Here is an 18,515-nt window from a genome sequence, read left to right as displayed (position 1 = left end):
TGGGCTCAGAAGGTTGTGAAGTTGTGCCATTGAATTTTAGCACCTCCCAGTACTGAGAGGACACAGGCCTCGGGCTGGGGCTGTTTTTCTAGACCCGGAGCATTTAAACAGCGCCTGGCTTTATTCTGCCTCATCCAGATTAACTTGGACATGGCCGGTGCACTTTATCATCACATATTGACATTTAAGTCAGATGAGGTGACATTCCCATTGACTGATTGCTTTCTCTGGGCCTCCTTCTACTCACCCCAACCCTATGCTGCCCTCCGCCCACCCCATTCCAGTGGTCAGCTGAGCTGGGCTCCACAGTGAGAAGAAAGCCTTCATTTATTATATGATCTCGAGGCTGGAGACTACGGGAGTTGGTCCAGCCAACTTTGCAGTAAATATGGGTGAGGCGATCCCGGAAGGAAATGGACAGGAGCCCCTCGATCCATCACTTTTGATTGTCCCTTTCTCATCTCCTGAAATGAAAGGCCGCTGTCCGAGTGACAAGGTGGACATTTGTATTTGACTGAGGAACGTCATCCTTGTGCCCCTTTAATGTACAGTTCACCAGGCGGAGGATTTCCGAGATGGACTTCACTTCCCCACCGAGGCCCAGGGCTGCTCGCCCCGGGATCTGAGGAGCAGCCCCAAAGGCTGTGCTCCGAAATGAAAGACGACTCACATCAGCAACCTTTCCCCCAGTTCCTTTTCAAATGAAAGTTTATTAAAAGAAGCACTAACTCAAATCACAGAGACCTGTGTTTGAAATAAATGGTCTTGCAGCAAACATTTCCGTCTGTAAACGTCTAAACCTTTGAAAAGATGAAAGGCAGTGGGGGCCGGCGTGTTTCATTAATTTGGCACCACGGAGGAGGAAATGTGGTGCTCATTTCATTGGGGCGGATTATGAAACATGTCAGTTTTTCCATTCTCTTTCTCCAGGGCATTTTTTTACTGCAAGGCCTGTCATGATGACATCACAGATCCCAAAAGAATAAAAAAATGCGGCTGCAAACGGCGTAAGTAGCGTTTCTTTCCCCCATCCCTCCCTCTCTCCTTCCTTTTCCCGAATTCATTTCCCTTCTCCTTTTCCTGTTAAAGAAACACTAAACATCAAGAGCTTTCTTGAACATGTTTATGTTTCACCCAGCAGTTTAAAGAGACATGAAATAAATACCTGTCCTCGCTTTAGTAGAGCAGAGGTTGAAAGTTCACCACCGCCAACACCTAGGCGTAGACCTAGTGCCCTGTCTCACTCCGTCTCTAACAGGACGCCTCGGTGGGTGTCCGGGAGCACAGTGAGTATGGTGTACGGAGAGGAGGGCAGCTAAGGCCGTGGAGGAGGGCGTTTCCGCACCGTGATTCCCAGTGGGTCTGGGAATGCCCAGGGTACAGACGGCTGGACTAGGGCAGAGAGGGAAACCGAGGTGAGGACTCGGTCTCCCGAATGGGGCTGACTCTTCCCATTGGATGGCTGCAGGTTTCGGTACCAAAGGCCAGAGCTTCCAACTGCAGTACCTTCAGATTGGCCCAAGGAAAGACCTTGGCCATGGCCAGTGGATTTTGTCATTGAAACAGGGACCAAGGTCAGACACCAGTGTTCTTTGGGGTCGGTGAGACTGGGTCCGGTGGCTTCTGGCACAGGCCACCCCAAACCCCTCCTGAAGCAGCCTGCCAATGGGGCTTCTTGAGAGGAAGTCAGGGATGTGGGTCGTGACAGCGGGCTTGGAGCGGGCTTTGCCTGGAGAAGGCCGTGCCGTTGGCGGTGATCACGTTGCCTTGCCTGATAGCGATCTCTCACAACCCAGAGAAAACGGTGATGCTGACGCCTGCCTTCCTATGTGCAGTCTTTTCAAAGCGCCTTAGGATCATTATTTGCTTTGATCCTCACCATAACCCTGCATAATTGGCAGGGGGTGTAATTAATCCCGTTTTACAAAAAGGAAAAATTAAGGCTTCGAGGTCACTGACAGGATGAGGTTGCTGAGAGTGACATAGACCCAGCAGACAGGTTCGGGCCTGCCCGAGGCCTCTCTCGGTGCTGTGTGCGACCTTTTGGTTAGGAGACAAGGTGAAGTGGGTGACTGTGGGTCTGCTGAGTAGGAGTGCAGTTACAAAGGATCGTCCCATAAAATACTTTTTCAGAGCAGGAACCAAGCAGAGACCCCCATTCCTGGGATACCGACTGGCAGACACAGGGTTTATTACTGCACCCCTGGGGGAGGGGGAACAGTAAATGCCAAACCAGCGAGAGGTCGGTGCCTCTGCTAGGACTCGGAGAGGCACGCAGCCTCGGGTCGATCCCCGGGTACTCTCAGTGTGGAGCGGTGTCTGTAGAACTCTGCTCAGGCTGCTTCCCGAGTCTGGGGCTGCTGGGCCCACGGTTTGCTCCCCCTTCTTCATTGACTTAACACACAGAGCCCCCTCCTCTCAACTCTGATACCCACTAAGATGAGTATTTATGGAAATCTCAGAACAAGAGCCTCTGACTTCTTGGGGCCTGAGAATTCTTCTGTTCTGACAACCAATCGGGAAGAGTGTCTAAGGGCGCTAGAACACAGAACAAACCCAGTCCATGAATCAAAAGGCCCTTCTCAGCAGGAGGTCCATCCCAGCCCTGCCTCACAAGCTGTGAGCTCAGAGCACAGCCCAGCTGACCAGGCCTCTCCCAGATCATTTCCATCAGAAGCAACTCTCCATCGGAGGGGGAAGTAAGACAGTAACAAGTGCAGGAGGCTGAACCCCTTGGTAAGAGAGTCTCTCGGTGGCATGAGATGGGAGAGGCAGGAAAGCCTCGAGGCCAATCTTTCACAGAACCTGGTCCATGGGGCATCAGTGAAACGCACTATTGATTCCTCACTCATAGAGTTTGAGTACCTTGTTTGTGCAAGGCGCTATTCTTGATGCTAGGGATGGAGTGAGGAACAAGATAAAGCCCCTTCACTCTAGTGAATGATCATAGAACAGTAGTCATAGAAACAATGAAATCCATTCAGGTAGAGACAGGGGCTATGAAGAGATTGGAGACCACCTGAGGGTGTGAGGAACCCTGCAGAGATGTTGCTTCAGCTAGAAAGATTTGGAAGACCTCCCTTGGGAGGTGGCCTTGACCCTGAGGCCCAGTCCAGGGAGGCAGAAGAAGGGGGACAAAGGCCAGAAGTAGAAGTCAGTTTGCAGTGTTTGAGGGAAGGAAGACTGGCAGGGGAGCTGGTAGGATTGGAGAGAGGGGTGCAAGATGAGATCAGAGAGGAAGGCAGGTGCCATGGTAAGAAAATTAGGCTTTAGTCCTACAATAAATAGAGCCGTTTTTAAGCAAGGAAATGACATCATCAGTTCCTGTCGATCTCCCTGGTGACTGGACAGAGAGCAGAGTCAGGGGCAGGAGTGGAACAGAGGGATGAGAGAAAGCGGTTGGACTCCCGCTGAGCTCTTCCTCAGAGGGACTGTAGTGGGACCCAGCAGAAGAATTTTAAGTCCTTAAAAATGAGGATTTGGCCTCTAGGACATTTTCCCATCTTGGTTCTAGGCAAGTAAACAGCAGCGGCCTTTAATATCATCCTGGACGGAGAGGCGCATAATTGTTTGAAATAATTTTATTCTCTTCATTTCCATTCACATTGGCTCAGCTAGAGGGGCCTGTGTGCTCCCATTATGCACAGCACAGATTACCAAGGAAGGACTGCCTCTCCAACACCAAGCCAGTGCGTCCGGGGTCTCACTCCCTTCGCTCTGCACCCTCCTCCCCACGTGGGCTCCTCCTCTCACGGCAGCCTTCAGCTGTGAGGTTCATGTTTGATAACAATCAGAATTTCCCAAATATTGTTCTTCCCAATTAAAAGGCCACAGCAGCCTGTGCCCCAGAGGGCAGGATGCAGGTGTGCGGGTGTAAATGGTAGTTAGAATAAATAAGCTATTAAACATCAGGCATACCTGGCAGGTCAGGAAACGGGGGGAGCTAGGTTTTGGTTGCAAAGAAACTTTCCTTAGAAGGAGCTGGAATTGTTAATAATGAATTGAATGCACATCGCCTGATGCCCTAAGTTGGAGAGGGCAGCCAACCCACAGAGTCATTTGTCCAAATCTGTTAGGCCAGGTGTTAATAATCCACCCTGAGTGATACATCTCCACAAGGGCAGAGCTGGTGACAGTCACTGGTCCTCATTCACAGCTTCCCAACCCTCCTCTCCCAACACCGCTCTTCCCTGTCCTCCCCACCTCCATACCCCTGTTCACTTTTGTTCAATAACGTTGAACGTTTCATGTCATACACTCCAGAGAAATACCGAGTGTGGCCATTCCATGCCTAGCAATTCTGTGGGAGTACAGTTTAATTCTTGCATTTCTTTCCATTTCTTCATAGCTCTCCATCAAGGAAGAGGGCCACATTCGGTGTCTGGCCAAGGAGCAAGCTCTCAGAATCCATTTACCCATTTTCTTTTTTCTGTATAACGAACCTGGTCTAATGATTGATATTTTCTCCCCCAGCCTCTAAAAGTTGGCCAAAGGGTAGACTCCTCGGGGACAAGTCATGTCTAAATTGATGTGTTTGAAGGAATTTTCTTGAACTTCTAATCATTGACATATTTTTGATTTATTTTTCTCTTTGCTGCCTTGGAATACGGCCCCTACTCTATTTTAACCGCACACTGGTAGTGATCTATTGTGAGTAACACGGGTTCCCAGCAGCCCGGAGTCCAGTCCCCTGTCTTTCTCTAGAAGAGACTCTTATTTTCTGTACAGTTTCAGTCTCTTTATTCCTTGTGGTATTTATGTTGCATGTAGCAGTGAACCATGCCCCAACTCCCTCACCCAACAGTCTGCAGAGCAGCCTGGAGCTGGAGAACCTGAGAGCAGGACCCCCTCTGTCCGCCCCCCACCCCAAGCTTCTAGCCAGCCTCTGGCACTGTCTTATTTTTCTATTTGAAAATAAGACCTCGACAACAGTGTTTCTCGTGAAGGCCTGTCTCAGGACCTTGAGGGGACACTGAGTAGGCCGAGGTAATTACCACTGTAGCTCCAGACACCTCATCGATTGGGGATCATGGTCACGCTTGCCTTTGATAAATTACACTTGGTCTCCTCGACTCTGGAGCTCAAATTCTTATCCTGAAGCAAACACATATACTACATATATACTTATTCCTGTGTTGTGATATGTGTATATATATACTTTATATGTAAAAAAAGTATATGTACCAGTACTTTATATGTAAAAATGTACATTTTTATATATAAGTGTGGAGCTACTTTATAGAGAGAGTTATGTATTTATTACAATATATGTGCCTCTCTATATGAGAAAATGTGGACTAGAGAGTTAATTGGACACACCAGCTTTGTAAGTATCTAAACGGCCTTAATGGAGACAAGTATTTCCGCAGTGGTAATTATTTCTGACAATCTATGAAGTTCCCTTGTTTTAAACTCAAGTTCCTCCTTTAATCAGGACCCACTAGGACATCCCCAGTTCCTCTGTGGGTGTTAGTCAGGCACCATGGGAGATGTTTACTGGTTTAGCAGACATCTACTTGTTGAAGGCAGAAAAGGTGGCTCAAGGAGAATGCTCCGTTTCACCCATGAGCTATGCAGAAGTCTGAGCCCGTGGATGTGAGGCCCTGAGCCCCCTAACTCACTGAAGGAGTAGGGCCCCTCCCACCCAGAGGCTGCGCCTTTCAGGGCCAGCGTCTCCATGTGGCTTAGAGCAATGCTGCTCTCGGTGGCACCAGAAATGAGACACGAGAGGTTTCCCTCGTGTCCGTGAGACCACTGAAGACGAGGGGCAGCCTGCAGCCCGTTCAGGCCAGCGGCCCTGGGATGTGGAGAAGACGGCTCAGCACCTGGTCCTCTCCGACTCCTTTGCAGCAAGAGCAGGTTGACCGTCTGGTTTGGGCTCATCTTCAGACTCTGAAGGTGTAGAATGCTCAGGGTACAAACGAAAGTGAGCAGTGACCTTCCTCAGTCCCATGCCCAATTCTGCCAGACCTGCAGAACGCCTCCGAGGGTGGCTTGAGGGCCATTTTTATATCCGCAGAGCGCTGACAGAATCTAGTGATCCTTCAAAATCCGCGGGGAGTCTTGATGTCAATCAACAAACAACTCTAGTGCCAAATTCCTCTGCCTTCTTCCGCCACAATGTGGTGTTGAGAGGGCCGGATCGACCAGCTCGGAGGGCTCTGAGCTGCTGACATTAACCAGCTTTTCCTTCCTTCTCTTTCGTTTTGGGGAAAAACCACCTGGAAGACCTTTCTTCTTCCCCCAGAAGTTAATAGGAGGAATTTTGCTCATTTATAGGACTTGAAAGAATGCCCTCTGATTCCCAGTGTCACGTCAAGCAAATGCCTCCGCCTTACACCTCAGTGAACTTCTTCTTCCCTGGATGTTTTTCCCTGTAATTTTAGTTGCTACGAGCATATGAGGAGCAGCTCCAGGGTGGAGGCTTGGAAGTAATCCTTCCTGCATTGGATTGATTTTAAACATGAGGTTGTGATCTGACAAGTGTCTATGAGTTGAATGGCAGCTTTGCTTTTCCTGCCACAGTTTCCCCCTGAATTGCTCCATTTAAAACCTAAACTACCCACCCCCCCACCCCCGCCCCCAGGAGTTGGAAAACTCCTTTGGAGCCTGTCAGCCCAGCACTGCTTCTCCTGCCCCTTCCAGCCCACCCTGGAAATTAAGGATGTGCAATTGGAAATTGGCTGACAATTTGGTTGCGGATGCAGGAGGCAGATGGTGTTGAGAACAGGATGGCTTCCATGCCCCTCTTCTATGCCAGGCTTGGCTGGGAAGGGCGAGCAAGCAGAGAACCCGGGTTTGACAGCTCATTGTCAGTTTGATGCAAGGAAAGAGCAGTAACTAAAGCCCGTCTACAGCAGCCACGTCTCCACAGGCGTCCTTCCTCACGATCACGGCCTTTGAGGATACAGGAAAAGCTGGCCAAGAGTACATCTAAGAAATCTTCCAGTTTTATTCCCGAAGAGGGAGTAAACCTTTGATGGTGTCCATTAGGGACATACTTCTATGTTGTCTCTATAAATAGCACGAGGAAGTCATAATGGAAATATTGGAAGACTATTCACTTCCTTGTGGTGGAGGAAAGCACATAAAAGCTTTTTCCTCTCCAACCACAAAACCATGCGGACAGAGTTCTTAGGAGGGAGGTGCGACCCGGGGCCTATTTCTTGGCAACCACATAACCTCTCTGAACCTGTGGCTCCAGCCCAAGAACAAGAACCTTCTGATGTGGGCCAAGGAGAAAAGCAGGTCCCGAGGGGCTGATATCTCTGCTCTCCCACAGCTCAGCTGGCCTACGGGGGCGGTTCATTGAGCATAAAGTTCCCAGAGCCCTAAGATGGAACGACAAGAAGCTGCAGTGTTACACACCCACCAGATGCGTTCTTTCTTCCTTGTCTCAGGAAGCTGCCTCAGGGCTTGGAGGAGACCCAGCCAGCCACCCGGGGCTGCAGTGGGCCCATGGCTGCAGGGGGCAATGTGCCACTTTTGACCACTCTAGGACCATCTCCTAGCCCCTCTCAGCCCTTTAACCCCGCTGCCTCCTGAACATCTCTTGGGAGAAGCTGCTGAATTAAAATGCCACTGCTCACATTTCAGTTCTTAGAGGCCTGCAGGGTCCTCTTTCTGCTCCCTTACAGAGAAGGGCCAGCTAGTTCAGGGAGAATGTTAACTGGCTGCCCTTCCACACATGTCCACTAGATGTCCTCAGAGCTCTACTTTGTATTACCATTGAAATCCTGGGGAAAACTCCCTCTTTTGAGGACTGGGATTTAGGAAAGAGCATTGGGTGACTACATAATAAAGAAAATAAGCAAACACCAAAGGACAGAGGGCACTTTTCATGGCCAGGGAGTAGATATGAAATTTACTTCTGTTTTAAATAAATACGGAAACTTTCAAAGTTGCTCTTTGAAACCTAACCTTGGGGATTTTAAATGGCACTCTGTTATCTGAAATTAACCTTAGAACCTGCATCAGCTCTAGAAAAGGAAACCATCCCAGAGAAATGGAAATAAAATACCAGTGATTCTGAAAATCCACAATTCTCTAAAATAAAACCAAAGGATTGGGAAGTCTGAGAGAGAAAGAGAGAGAGAGAGAGAGAGAGAGAGAGAGAGAGAGAGAGAAGATAGTTGAGGGTGACGAGGGGTAGTATTTTTCAAATTAGGAGATCCATGACTTAATTTTGATGTAATTTTATTTTACAACTGAAGAATCTGACTTTATACCCAGAGTGTCCACATCTCCTGGAACAGCTACCACCAGGGAGCCATACCCTCATCTGTTTTTAGTTCAAGAGCTTGTTCAGGAGCCTAGAAGGTTCCAGAGGAAGGCTCTGCCACTGGGACACCCTGCAAGCCTGCGGACGGCTCCACCAGATGGGCCTCACCTTTTAAGAAAGTGGACCTGGAAGTGCATAGGTGAAGACACCTGACAGGGGGTCCGTGCAGACAGGTCTTCCAGACCAGAACAAAAGGGCCACCCTTGCAGGCGGGGCCCCTGGGTCTACTCTAGACATTGTCACTGGCAAAGGCTTGTCAGCGTCTGGGGCTCTACCTTTTTTAACTGTTTCTGTCTTGTCTTTGAGCCTCTCATTGATCATTCTTGCTGATTTATTTTATTTTATTTTTTGTATGTGTGTGTGTGGTGCTTGTTTGTCTCCTGAGATTTCTATTTTGTATTTGGAGTGAGTGTGAAAGCGATGACTGGGAAGCAGTGACGAGTAATAGCATGTTTTCCTTTTTATGCATTTGCTGCTTTGGAATGTGACTGCTTATAATTAACGTTTAATCTTCTTATAGCAAATGGTTTTCTGCTGCTTGATGACCAGTTTCAGCTTGTTCCTGCATGCTAACAATATGAGATTTTAGAACAATGCATGGTCTCCAGAGGAGCCAGCAGAAACAGTTGCAAACAGTCCCTGAGAAGCGCTGGTTTAAGCTGTCTCCTCCTGAACCCTTATCAAGTAGGAGGTTTAAATCACCCATTATGACGGGCATACCTCTGACAAAACCGTTTCAAAACCATCCCACCCCAACCCTCCCTCCTCTTGTCCTTCAAGATGGTATATATATAAGAACTTTCCTTCCCTATAAATGTGTCAGATTCTATTATTGAATATGAACCCAAAATGGCAGGATGAAAATGAAAACCAGGGACTGTTGCTAATGAGAAGCATAGCATTTCAGAGTTTGATGGGCTTCTCTTCTGCTACAGCATTTGATTAAAATTTTTTTTCAAAACAATTTATCTACAGCGAAACAAAAAATCATCTTCGTTTCCCTCTTCTGTGTAAATAACAAATCAATATTCCCAGTAAGAGAATGAGGAAAGAAAAAACAAGCGAGGGGTCTTCAGGTTGTACACTGGATCTGGATGCATTTAAAATAACTTTATTTTCCTGTCTTCCGCTGAAGACTTTTTTCCTCTCTTGATTTCGGTAACTGTTGCTTGGGGGTGTCTGGGCATTCACGCCATACTTGCTAAATACTTCTGATTCAAATGCTATAGTAGAATCCCCCCCCCCCCCTAAAAACCAAGCCCAGGAATGATGTAGACCACACATTGAACAGGGCTGGGGCTGCTTGATGATGATCTGAGCAACTGACTAGCCAGGATGCTAGAAGCACACGTCACTTCAATGTGAGCCGCATTCGCACGAATCGAGTTGCTGCTGAAGAGATCTCTCATTCATCTCCCCCAGTGCCTGTTGCTCACAATCATAACGTTACCCCTGCTTGACAAATATACTGGATGGCAAGTCATAAAGGTCTTAGAACAGGACTTGACCCATTTGAGAGATTTAAACCCCTCTTCCTGGTGACTGTTAACATTCAAAGAGGGCAAAACCACAAGCCATATTTTAAAGGAAGGGTGCAACCATTCTCCACAAAGAAAAAGAAAAGGGGGAAATATGACTTTGCAAATGGAAGGTGTGGACGCGGGGAATGACACCTCCCTTTAGTTCCTGTTACTCTTTGGCCCTGATGCTTGGGATAAATAAGAATTCTTCTCCCCTCGACCAGGGAGGGAAGCAGGCCAGTTCAGGCTCCGTGGTGAGCAAACTTTTTTGTCTGTTGTAGCTTCACACGGAGGTACAGAAGCTTCTCTCGTTGTACTTACCGGTAAACTGGCCTGCAGGGTAAAGGTGAAGGACATTGAAAAGGTGAAGGACATTGCGAGCCACTGTGGTGAGCGCCAGCAAGCTTTTTGTAGGCTAGCGCTTGAATAGAGTCCCCAGGCAGCAGAACCAACAATACTAGCTTTAGAAGCACTCTTGGTGCTGGGTGAGTCTCAATCTCTTACGTGGGAGCTCTTTTTTTATTTCATGTTTCATAATATTTAATCTATTTGGCCACAATTTTTTGCATAAGAAAAAATTACGATTAACCAACAGCCCGATTGCTTTCTGAATTTGGGGTGGGCGAGGAGAGAAAAGGCCATCAGATTTTCAGATCCTCCCAGCTTTGAGCGGAAAATACGCCCCTGAGTAGCTAAACACATCCCAATAGACCAGCCTCTCCTGTGCTCTGGGTGATTTTTATTTTTGAACTGCCTTTAATGTCAACCACGCAGCGTTAGCCTTGAGTAGCTGCATTTCTTATGTGGACAGATTTGGATATTTGTTCTGTCAAGAGTAAATTTAAATTCCTGTAGGCATCACGTCAGCCCACTCTGGGGAAGTTAGGCAGAAGCATCCTCGGATTCTATATTAACACGTAATCGTTTCACATCTAATTTGATGAAAGCCTGTCCCAGGCTCTGCCTAATGCCCAGGAATGGATGGAAATGAGGAAGCCTACATATTAGCTAGTTTTGCATCTTGCAAAAGCCATTTATTGTACCCTGTCAGCAGTTCATTGATTGGCCGTGTGTATATTTTGTCCTCCTGTATTAATTGTGCCGGGGGAAAAATGTCGGTTACATCTTTGCTGTCTATAATGTGCTCTTCCTCTCATCCAAGACGCCGATTGTAATCAGCCTTGCCCTTTTCCTGCAGTCACCCGCTGCACCGAGGGGAGAAAAATCACACACCACAGCCTTGGGGGATTATGAAGGCAATTTATATTTTCGCTGCTTTCTTTTCATTGTACCACCAAACTGTTGCCAACAGTCACTGTGCACTTTTTTTCTGGGTCAAGACTGTTCATGTGAACTAAGACCTGTGTTCAATCCCTTCAGCTCCCTGCCAGCCGTCCTGCTGTGTGACCTTGCCATTAACTACCGCTCTTCCTCTCCTCTCATCCACCATGCGGTTATAGCCAAGACGTCCATCTACAAGAGAATGAGACGGGCATGTTGTTTTGATTGCGGACGTTCTGAGCGTGACTGCTCATGCATGTCAGGCCGTGTGCGTGGTAACGTGGACACCCTTGAGCGAGCCTTCCCACTTTCTTCTGTCTCTGTTAATGATTGCTCCACCAGTATCCGTGCCTGTAAGTTTCACCCGACACACGCAGTTCGGTGTCTGTGCTGTCCGTGGTATCATCCCCGTCTTGTGTCGTGCCCTGTGCTTCTGTCAGTCAGTACAGCTGATGTCTGCTTCCCCGTGTGACCTCGTCTGTGGTGATTTGTCGCCCCAGTTGCCTGTGTCACCGTGTATGTGCCTCCCTTGCCGTCTGCTAAAGCATGCTTCTTGGAATAGCGTGTGGGACTGTGATGTTCCAGTCTGGTGACAGTCTCCTTCTCCCCTTTAAATAAATATAGATGGAAATTAAGGTGACAGCAAATCAAATTCAATATTAATGCAGGGATGTGTGGAAATGCGTATCTTACTATTTTGGGAAAGCTTAGCCATTGGATTGGGTCGAAGGGGAGGAAGGAAAATGGTATAGAGAGAACAAGCCAGCTCTAGCTGTAAATTTTTTTTAATGAGTTTAGATAGTTGCCAAAATACAGCAGGGTTTCGATGAAGAAGAATTTTTTTGACTGTGTCCCCCTAAACTGTATCTCGTTCCCCTAGTACCAGATTGTGTCCTATGCTCTGAAAAAAGTGTTCTCCCACCTAGATAAGCTGGTGGAGTCTGGAGTCCCCCTCAAAACGATGACTAATTCAAAGCAGCGTTCCAAATTTATCTTTCATTTTTCCAAAAATGCCGACCCCTGTCGAAGGTATCTTGTAGCAATTGTGATTCCCAATAACCAAAACCATAAGCAGCGAACCTCCGTGAGTTCCTGGAGTGTGTCGCACGGGCCCCTGGGGTCAGCCTTCTTGGTTGCCTGCATGCTCAGGGCTGTTACAGGGCCCGCGAGGTCCTGAGCTGGCAGCTGACGGAGCTGAGCTGTGCCAGGTTCCTGAGACGGCCCTCATCTCCGCCCCCAGCCCGGGCTTTGCTGGCACTTTGTGACATGATTCCTAGGTCCCTGAAAGCTCCCTCTTGTACAGAGCGATTCTGGCAAGGGGGTGCTCCTCTGAGGGCAGGAGAGGCTGTGGTTCCGCATGAGGACCCGGATGCCGTAAATGTAGCTGCAACCTTATCGTCACAGGTTTGGTAGCATGGGGGGCAGAAGACAGTCCTTTTGCGCTTCATCCCTTCCTCTTAAAAGCAACCAACACATTTATCGGTGACCTATTGCCATCCAGGGTCTCCCCTAAGTGTGCAAAACCGGTGGGATTAAACTTCCACCAGCTGGGTTCATTCACACTGGCAACAAGGATGGAGAAGAGCCCTCTGCTCTTGAGCATTTACCCCCATAGAAAACTTTCCCTGCTCACCTGTGCTGACGTGGAAGGTGGTCCCAGCCCGGCGTCCCTGGGTGACGGTGACCCAGAGGCCCCGAGTGCTGAGAGGGTCCTAACGGCACCGGGTGCAGTGGAGAAGTGCCCCAGGCCAGGTGCTGGTGTCCGTACCTTCAGTTCAGGCTGGGGCGTGATCGGTGCATTGAGCTGTCTTAGCATCATCTGGAAACGTTAGATCTAGGACCGAGAATCATCCTCTCAAACCGGTGGTTCACTGCCTCCCGCGAACAGTGCCAAGGGACAAGACTCATTTGTAAAAGTGATAGCTAATGGAGGCTGCCTTGAGAGGGATTTGGGACTAAGTCTTGTCTTGACGTGGCTAAAAAGGAACTTGTTAGAAAGAAGGTCCCCTTTAACATGTTTCTTACAGATGCCACAGTATGAATTCTTACCCCTTATTCTCATCGTAAGAGTTCTCTCTCGTCCTGTGACACTACCAAGGTGTACTAGGTCACAGCCACACAAAGAATGCGTGTGCCTGTTAAGTGTGGCAAGATGCCAGCTTCAGAGACATGAGCTGGGGAGGAGGAGCAGCCGGGTGAGCTGCGGTGGCACCAGTTGGCCACATCGCTTTGACTGACCGTGGAGAATGTAACCGGCAGCCACTGGGCTACCCTTTTGCCGAAGGCATAATTGCTGTTTCTGGATAATTGCTGGGCTCTCAAACCTTGGCCAGAGGTTCAGTGGAGGAAAGGAAGGAGCCACTCGGGCTCTGAACTAGGGCTTTGTGGTCATGTCTTGGCCAGGGTCACCCATTCCAGTCACAGCAAAACCTGGGTGAGGCCCATGGTACCCAGTGTGTGTAATTTCCATTTTTCCAGGAGAAGCCATAATTGGAGGGATTTCTCGGCTCTGCAATTTAATCTAAGTGTTGATGGAGGCCAGGAGAAGAAAGCTTGGGGTGGGATTGCCCCGTGCTCTCAGAAGCATCCTGTGAGTGAGCTTGTTGTCCTTCCTGCCCCTCTGAAATCAGCCCCACCGTGGAAATCAGGGGGCTTCGGGCTGCATGTGGAAGCCTTAACTGGTACTGACAGCTCAGGGGTAGGGGGGGTTGCCTCCCCTGTTTCATCAGTCTTTCTGCCGTCGTCACTCCATCAAACAAAAGCAGATTTCATCCATGCCTGTGTGAGACCACTCACCTTTGACCATTAATAATAAGTTAGGAAAACCCATTCCAATTTGAGCCCCTTGATGCGCCCACATAAGCCCTTCTTCTCCAATTAAAAAAACGTCTGTCTCTGTGTGGAATTCTACTGGCAGAGCTCCAACAGCAACCCGGCCTCCCCGCACGGCTGGTGGGTTGGGTGGTGCCCGCTTGACAGAGCTGGTTGACTCAAAGAGCAGTGGTGAGAGCGGGCTTTTCATTAAATATGAGCAGATGTGAAATGTGGAGGGTTTGACAATTAGAAATGGCAGGAGAAGGGCCCATGAATCAGAGTGAGGTCAGATGGGCGGATCAGATTACTTCTCTTACATTCTTTAGTTGTTCTGAAAATCATTTTGAATTAGTGTCAGCAGAGCCATGATGGGTTTTGCCCTTTGTCTTTTATGCTGGGGCTGTATTGTTTCCCAAGACACTCATTAAAGGTCATTATACGATTACGGAGCCTGCTTTGGTCGCAGTTTCCCCGTTGAGCCAGCGTGCTCCGGGGGCTGCCTAATTCGTTTCTCGCTTGCCTTTCGTCTCCCTCTTTACTCCTTTTTTTTTTTTTTTTCTTATAAGGGGAAAGATTTCCGTTTTCAAGGGACATTAAATTGAAACACAAAGTCCCATTATGTGTTTTCTGAAGTGGGAAGGGAAGTAGCCGGCTCCCAGAGGAGTGGTAACGTATTAAAGTGTTCACACGGTTTTAGAAATCTGCCTGCCAACAGCAGGACCTGCCTGCTCCGCTCACCTCTCCTCAGAGGTGTGGCCCATTACCGCCCATCGGCTTCTGTTAAGGCAGGGGCTGCTCGAACTGGCGTCTCCTTCGATTCATCTCGCCAGAGATGTGAGGCCAGACTGTGGTGATAAAAAGATCTGCCAAGAGGAAGGAGTCCTTTACACAAGACTTAAAAGACAGTGTCAGAAAAGAAAGGAAGGCAGAGTGACCAATGAGGGTTCCTGGGGCGAGACTGCATTGTCCAGGGTGGTAGGCTGGGCAGTGTGCACCTAGCGTCCCTGTCTGGTTATTCCGACTTTGTTTCCACTTCCGAGGATCCTGGGAAGGAGGACCAGCTCTCTTGAAACCACTCATAAAAATCTTTTTACAAGCAGCTGTGTTCTAGGACCATCAAACATAAAAATATATGTCTAGCAACAGACACACATATCAATATAGATTTAGGTTCCAATCAGTTCCATTTCCCCTCGATGAAATTTTGTAAAACGGTCCTTGTTCTCTGTTCAGAACTTACTCTTCTTATTTGTCTTGCCTGCCATCTGATTGCTAAGTCTAACAGAAAGGGACAATTAAAATGATGATGCAGTGACAACACAGGGCCTATTGATTCAAACCTGCTGAGACCTGCCTGACAGGATGCTGGCCGCACACCGTCAGTGACCGTGGCATGAACAAATTAATCATGTGCTGGAAGAGAAACAGGCCTGAGACTTGCCCTTGGAAAGAGTTTCAGTTAAAGTACATGTGTGATCGCTCACACCAACCTTTCCATTTACTAATAGTTTAAACCTGCACAATTGCATAAGCCCTTTTCCAAAGCACTGCAGCTAATTTTAAATGGTGCATGACTTTTATTTCGGCTAGAAATTTAATGCAAGGAGGCATTCAACTGCAGTGGGTAGTTTGGGACGAGAAGTCCGATATAATTGGGTTGAAGGGAGACATACCAGAACCAGCTCAGTGTAATCTGGAGTCTTGTCAGATAATAAACAGCAATCAGCGTATCCCGAGCAGCCTTTGGTTTGTCCAGGCAGAGAATTAACATCATCAATAGAACTGAAGTCACTTGAGTGAACTAACGGCATTTTGAAGTGCATAACATCAGATACAGGGGGAGCGGTTGGAAATAGCTCTAGGAAGGAAAATGTCCATAGTAGGACACACCCTGTGCTGACAGTCTCCAATGCCTGCTAAAGGGAGATTTAATTTATGCATTTAAAATTCAACAGCCTATCATTATCTCATTCCTTTTATGTATAGTTTTGGGTGACTTCCTCCAGCTCCCCAATCCTAAATTTTCTTTGTTTAATTTTACTTCTAGGCTTTCTCCTTCCCCCCATCCCTGTCATTCTCTCTCTCTCTCTCTCTCTCTCTCCCCCCCCCCCCCCCCCATGACACCCTTTGAATCATACTCTAGCTCTTGAGCTAGCCATGGCCCATGTCCTGCTTTGGCCATTTACACTTTGTTTCGTGAAGTGAACACCAGGCAGTCGGCCTGGGCAGCCATGTAACCTCCCCAGGAGACTAATGACATACCGGAATGGCCTCTTAGAGCACCTTTGTTGGTAGCAGACGAGGCTACAGAAGCCAGTGCCTCTCACTTGATTTTGTGGTGGCAGGTCTAGCAGTGAGCCGACTGGAGCTCTGCCTTCCTTTGTGCTCTTTAAGTCAGCATTGTGAGGCAGCAGTCAGGCTTGCGCAAAGCCTCCTGGGAAAGGAATCCCTTAAGTTGCCCATCTCTGATGAACTGCAAACAAACCAGGTTTTCATTCATAGTAAATAGATGAGTTTTGTTGTTGTTTTGAGTTTAGCATCCGGGGATGCAGTTGACTTGCATTTTGGGACCACTCCCCCTACCCCCCCCCCCCCAGTAGTTTTGTGGAATTCTTTAATATTAATATGCTATGAAGTGGCACCACATATAGATCAAAGAGAAAGCAAACAGTAGGCAAATGGCAGCCAATTTTTCAAAAGAAATCCTTTGAAACAGTTGGGAGACAAGAAGTGGAAAGGTCAGGATGAAGACAGGAAAGGGTCCGACACCTCCCTTTCAGGGACATGTTTTCATAGGTGACTCGGCTCTTCAAGGACAAACTAGGAGAGACATTGGGGTGCCAGCAGTTAAGCCGTTTAGGGTCCCCATGCAAGGTGACATGGGAATGAGGTTTGTGTTTTTATTCAAGACAGTGGCTGGTTGTCACAGTACTCACCCTGACAGCTCCTACCACCAGGCAGTGGATTCTGTCTTACCTCCATGGTGGGGGACAGGTGGCTGGTTAGCTCTCCATCTTCCCCTCTTCCTCCATCTCTGGCGACAGGTGCCAGGGCCAGCCCGCCTTTCATCGCGCCCTCTTGTCAAGTCTCTGCCTTGAGCCCGATCCTGACCTTTACTGAATGAAATAAAGTACTGATGAACAAGCAGAGGTTTGAATCAGAGCGGCTGGGAGCAAATGTCAAGTCCATCTCTGCTCCCTCCCCCACCTGTGCCAGGAGCCTGGAGTAGACCCAGTCTGGAGTCTGCAGTGCCTTAGGCTTTATGGGTCTGGGGAGACATAACTTATTAACAAAGAGTTATTAAATTTTTATCAATTTTACAACACAATGTAAATGCCTCCTATGAATCTACATTGTATTCATTATCATTTAAAACGTTAATTAAGTCAAAGTTGCATTTAATTTCTCTCTAAATGGGCCTCTGGGAAGAGGCTTTTAGAAACATCTGTGGGAGCGTGTGGCTCCCGGAGACAGGGAATCCCCCAGCCCGCACTCAGGATAGCCCCCGAGTTGATTGCAATCCCGAGTCTGCGGCTAATTTGTTGTGATGCGATCGGGCATTGTCTCAAATGACTGTCAGACCAATAATGGTGTAAAGCCGCTGGAGAGAGGCGAGGACGCAGGGCACAGGCCTCACCGCTCGCCTCCTGGTCCCGGACGTGAGGGGCTCATCCACAGCACCTCTGGCCTCAGCACGCCTCTCATGCTCCCTTCTCATGTGCCCGTCATGTCGGCTGGATGCTTCCTTCATCTGAGATGTATGTCTGTCATCTGGCTCAACCATTTCAGGACATGTGCCAGCGTGCTCCTAGGGAAGATCTTACAAGAGCGTGGGGCTCTGACTTGCAGTGAAGCCTAGAAGCAATGAGCTCAGTGCAGGATCATGGGAACCACTTTTACACGGAGCAGATGCAGTGATTATAACCCGATCGTAGTCACTGGTGAGGAGAGAGGCCTACTGAGACCTGCTGAAACTGCTGTCCCCTTCTGAGGCTAGGTTGATGTTTTTGCCTTGTCTGAGTTTAGGCTACTCTTTAGGTGGATCTGCTGTTATTGTCCATGCATTCCATCTCCCAGGAACCCAGGCATGTTACCCGGGGGTACTAGGAAATGGGATAACTGCTGAACTCGGATTCAAGCTCAGAGTAGACTCAGTGGGATCTGTGTTCTTACTCTATGTGATGTAAGGTACTCTGCCAATACACCGAGGCTACTGTGTACCTGTGTCTGCGCATGTGTACACGTAGACATGTGTGCGTGCGGTTACATTTAATGCGCATAGCATTTGCTGCATTGCAGGCACTGTTCTTTGTTCTTTTCAAGTATTAATTGAATCCTTATCATGAGCAGCTGAGGCACCTGTAAACTGCGCGATGTACAGATGAGGCAACCGAGGCACAAAGAAGTTAAGTGACCTGCCCAGGGTCACGCAGCAAGCCAGTGTGGGGCTGGGATTTGAAAACAAGCTGGGTGGCTCCCCAGGCTGTGGAGTCAGTTGAGTTACACAGCTGAAAATGATCCATAGGCTTGTCTATTTCCAAGGAAGGAGGAAAAGATGAGAATTTCAGTAATGAAGACTCAAGACAATGAGGGCAGTGCTGGGTGAGAGCAAGTTGCAA

At 48.3% G+C, this 18,515-nt stretch overlaps 1 protein-coding gene across 1 annotated transcript in view; it reads left to right on the top strand.

Annotated features, from left to right (window-relative positions):
* The window catches only part of KCNMA1 (potassium calcium-activated channel subfamily M alpha 1), a 672,109-nt gene that overhangs the window by 557,673 nt on the left and 95,921 nt on the right, over positions 1–18,515 (top strand). Inside the window, exon 20 of the mRNA XM_070433250.1 lies at positions 931–1,007. Within this exon, the coding sequence (XP_070289351.1) occupies positions 931–1,007 (77 nt within the window). The remainder of the gene's footprint in view (positions 1–930; positions 1,008–18,515) is intronic.

Source organism: Myotis yumanensis, unplaced genomic scaffold (genome assembly GCF_028538775.1).
Source record: "Myotis yumanensis isolate MYYU_CA2020_CCGP unplaced genomic scaffold, mMyoYum1.0.hap1 SCAF_13, whole genome shotgun sequence".
NCBI lineage: Eukaryota > Metazoa > Chordata > Mammalia > Chiroptera > Vespertilionidae > Myotis > Myotis yumanensis.
The sequence above is the reverse complement of the archived record's forward strand: the minus strand, read 5'-3'. Positions and strand labels throughout refer to the sequence as shown.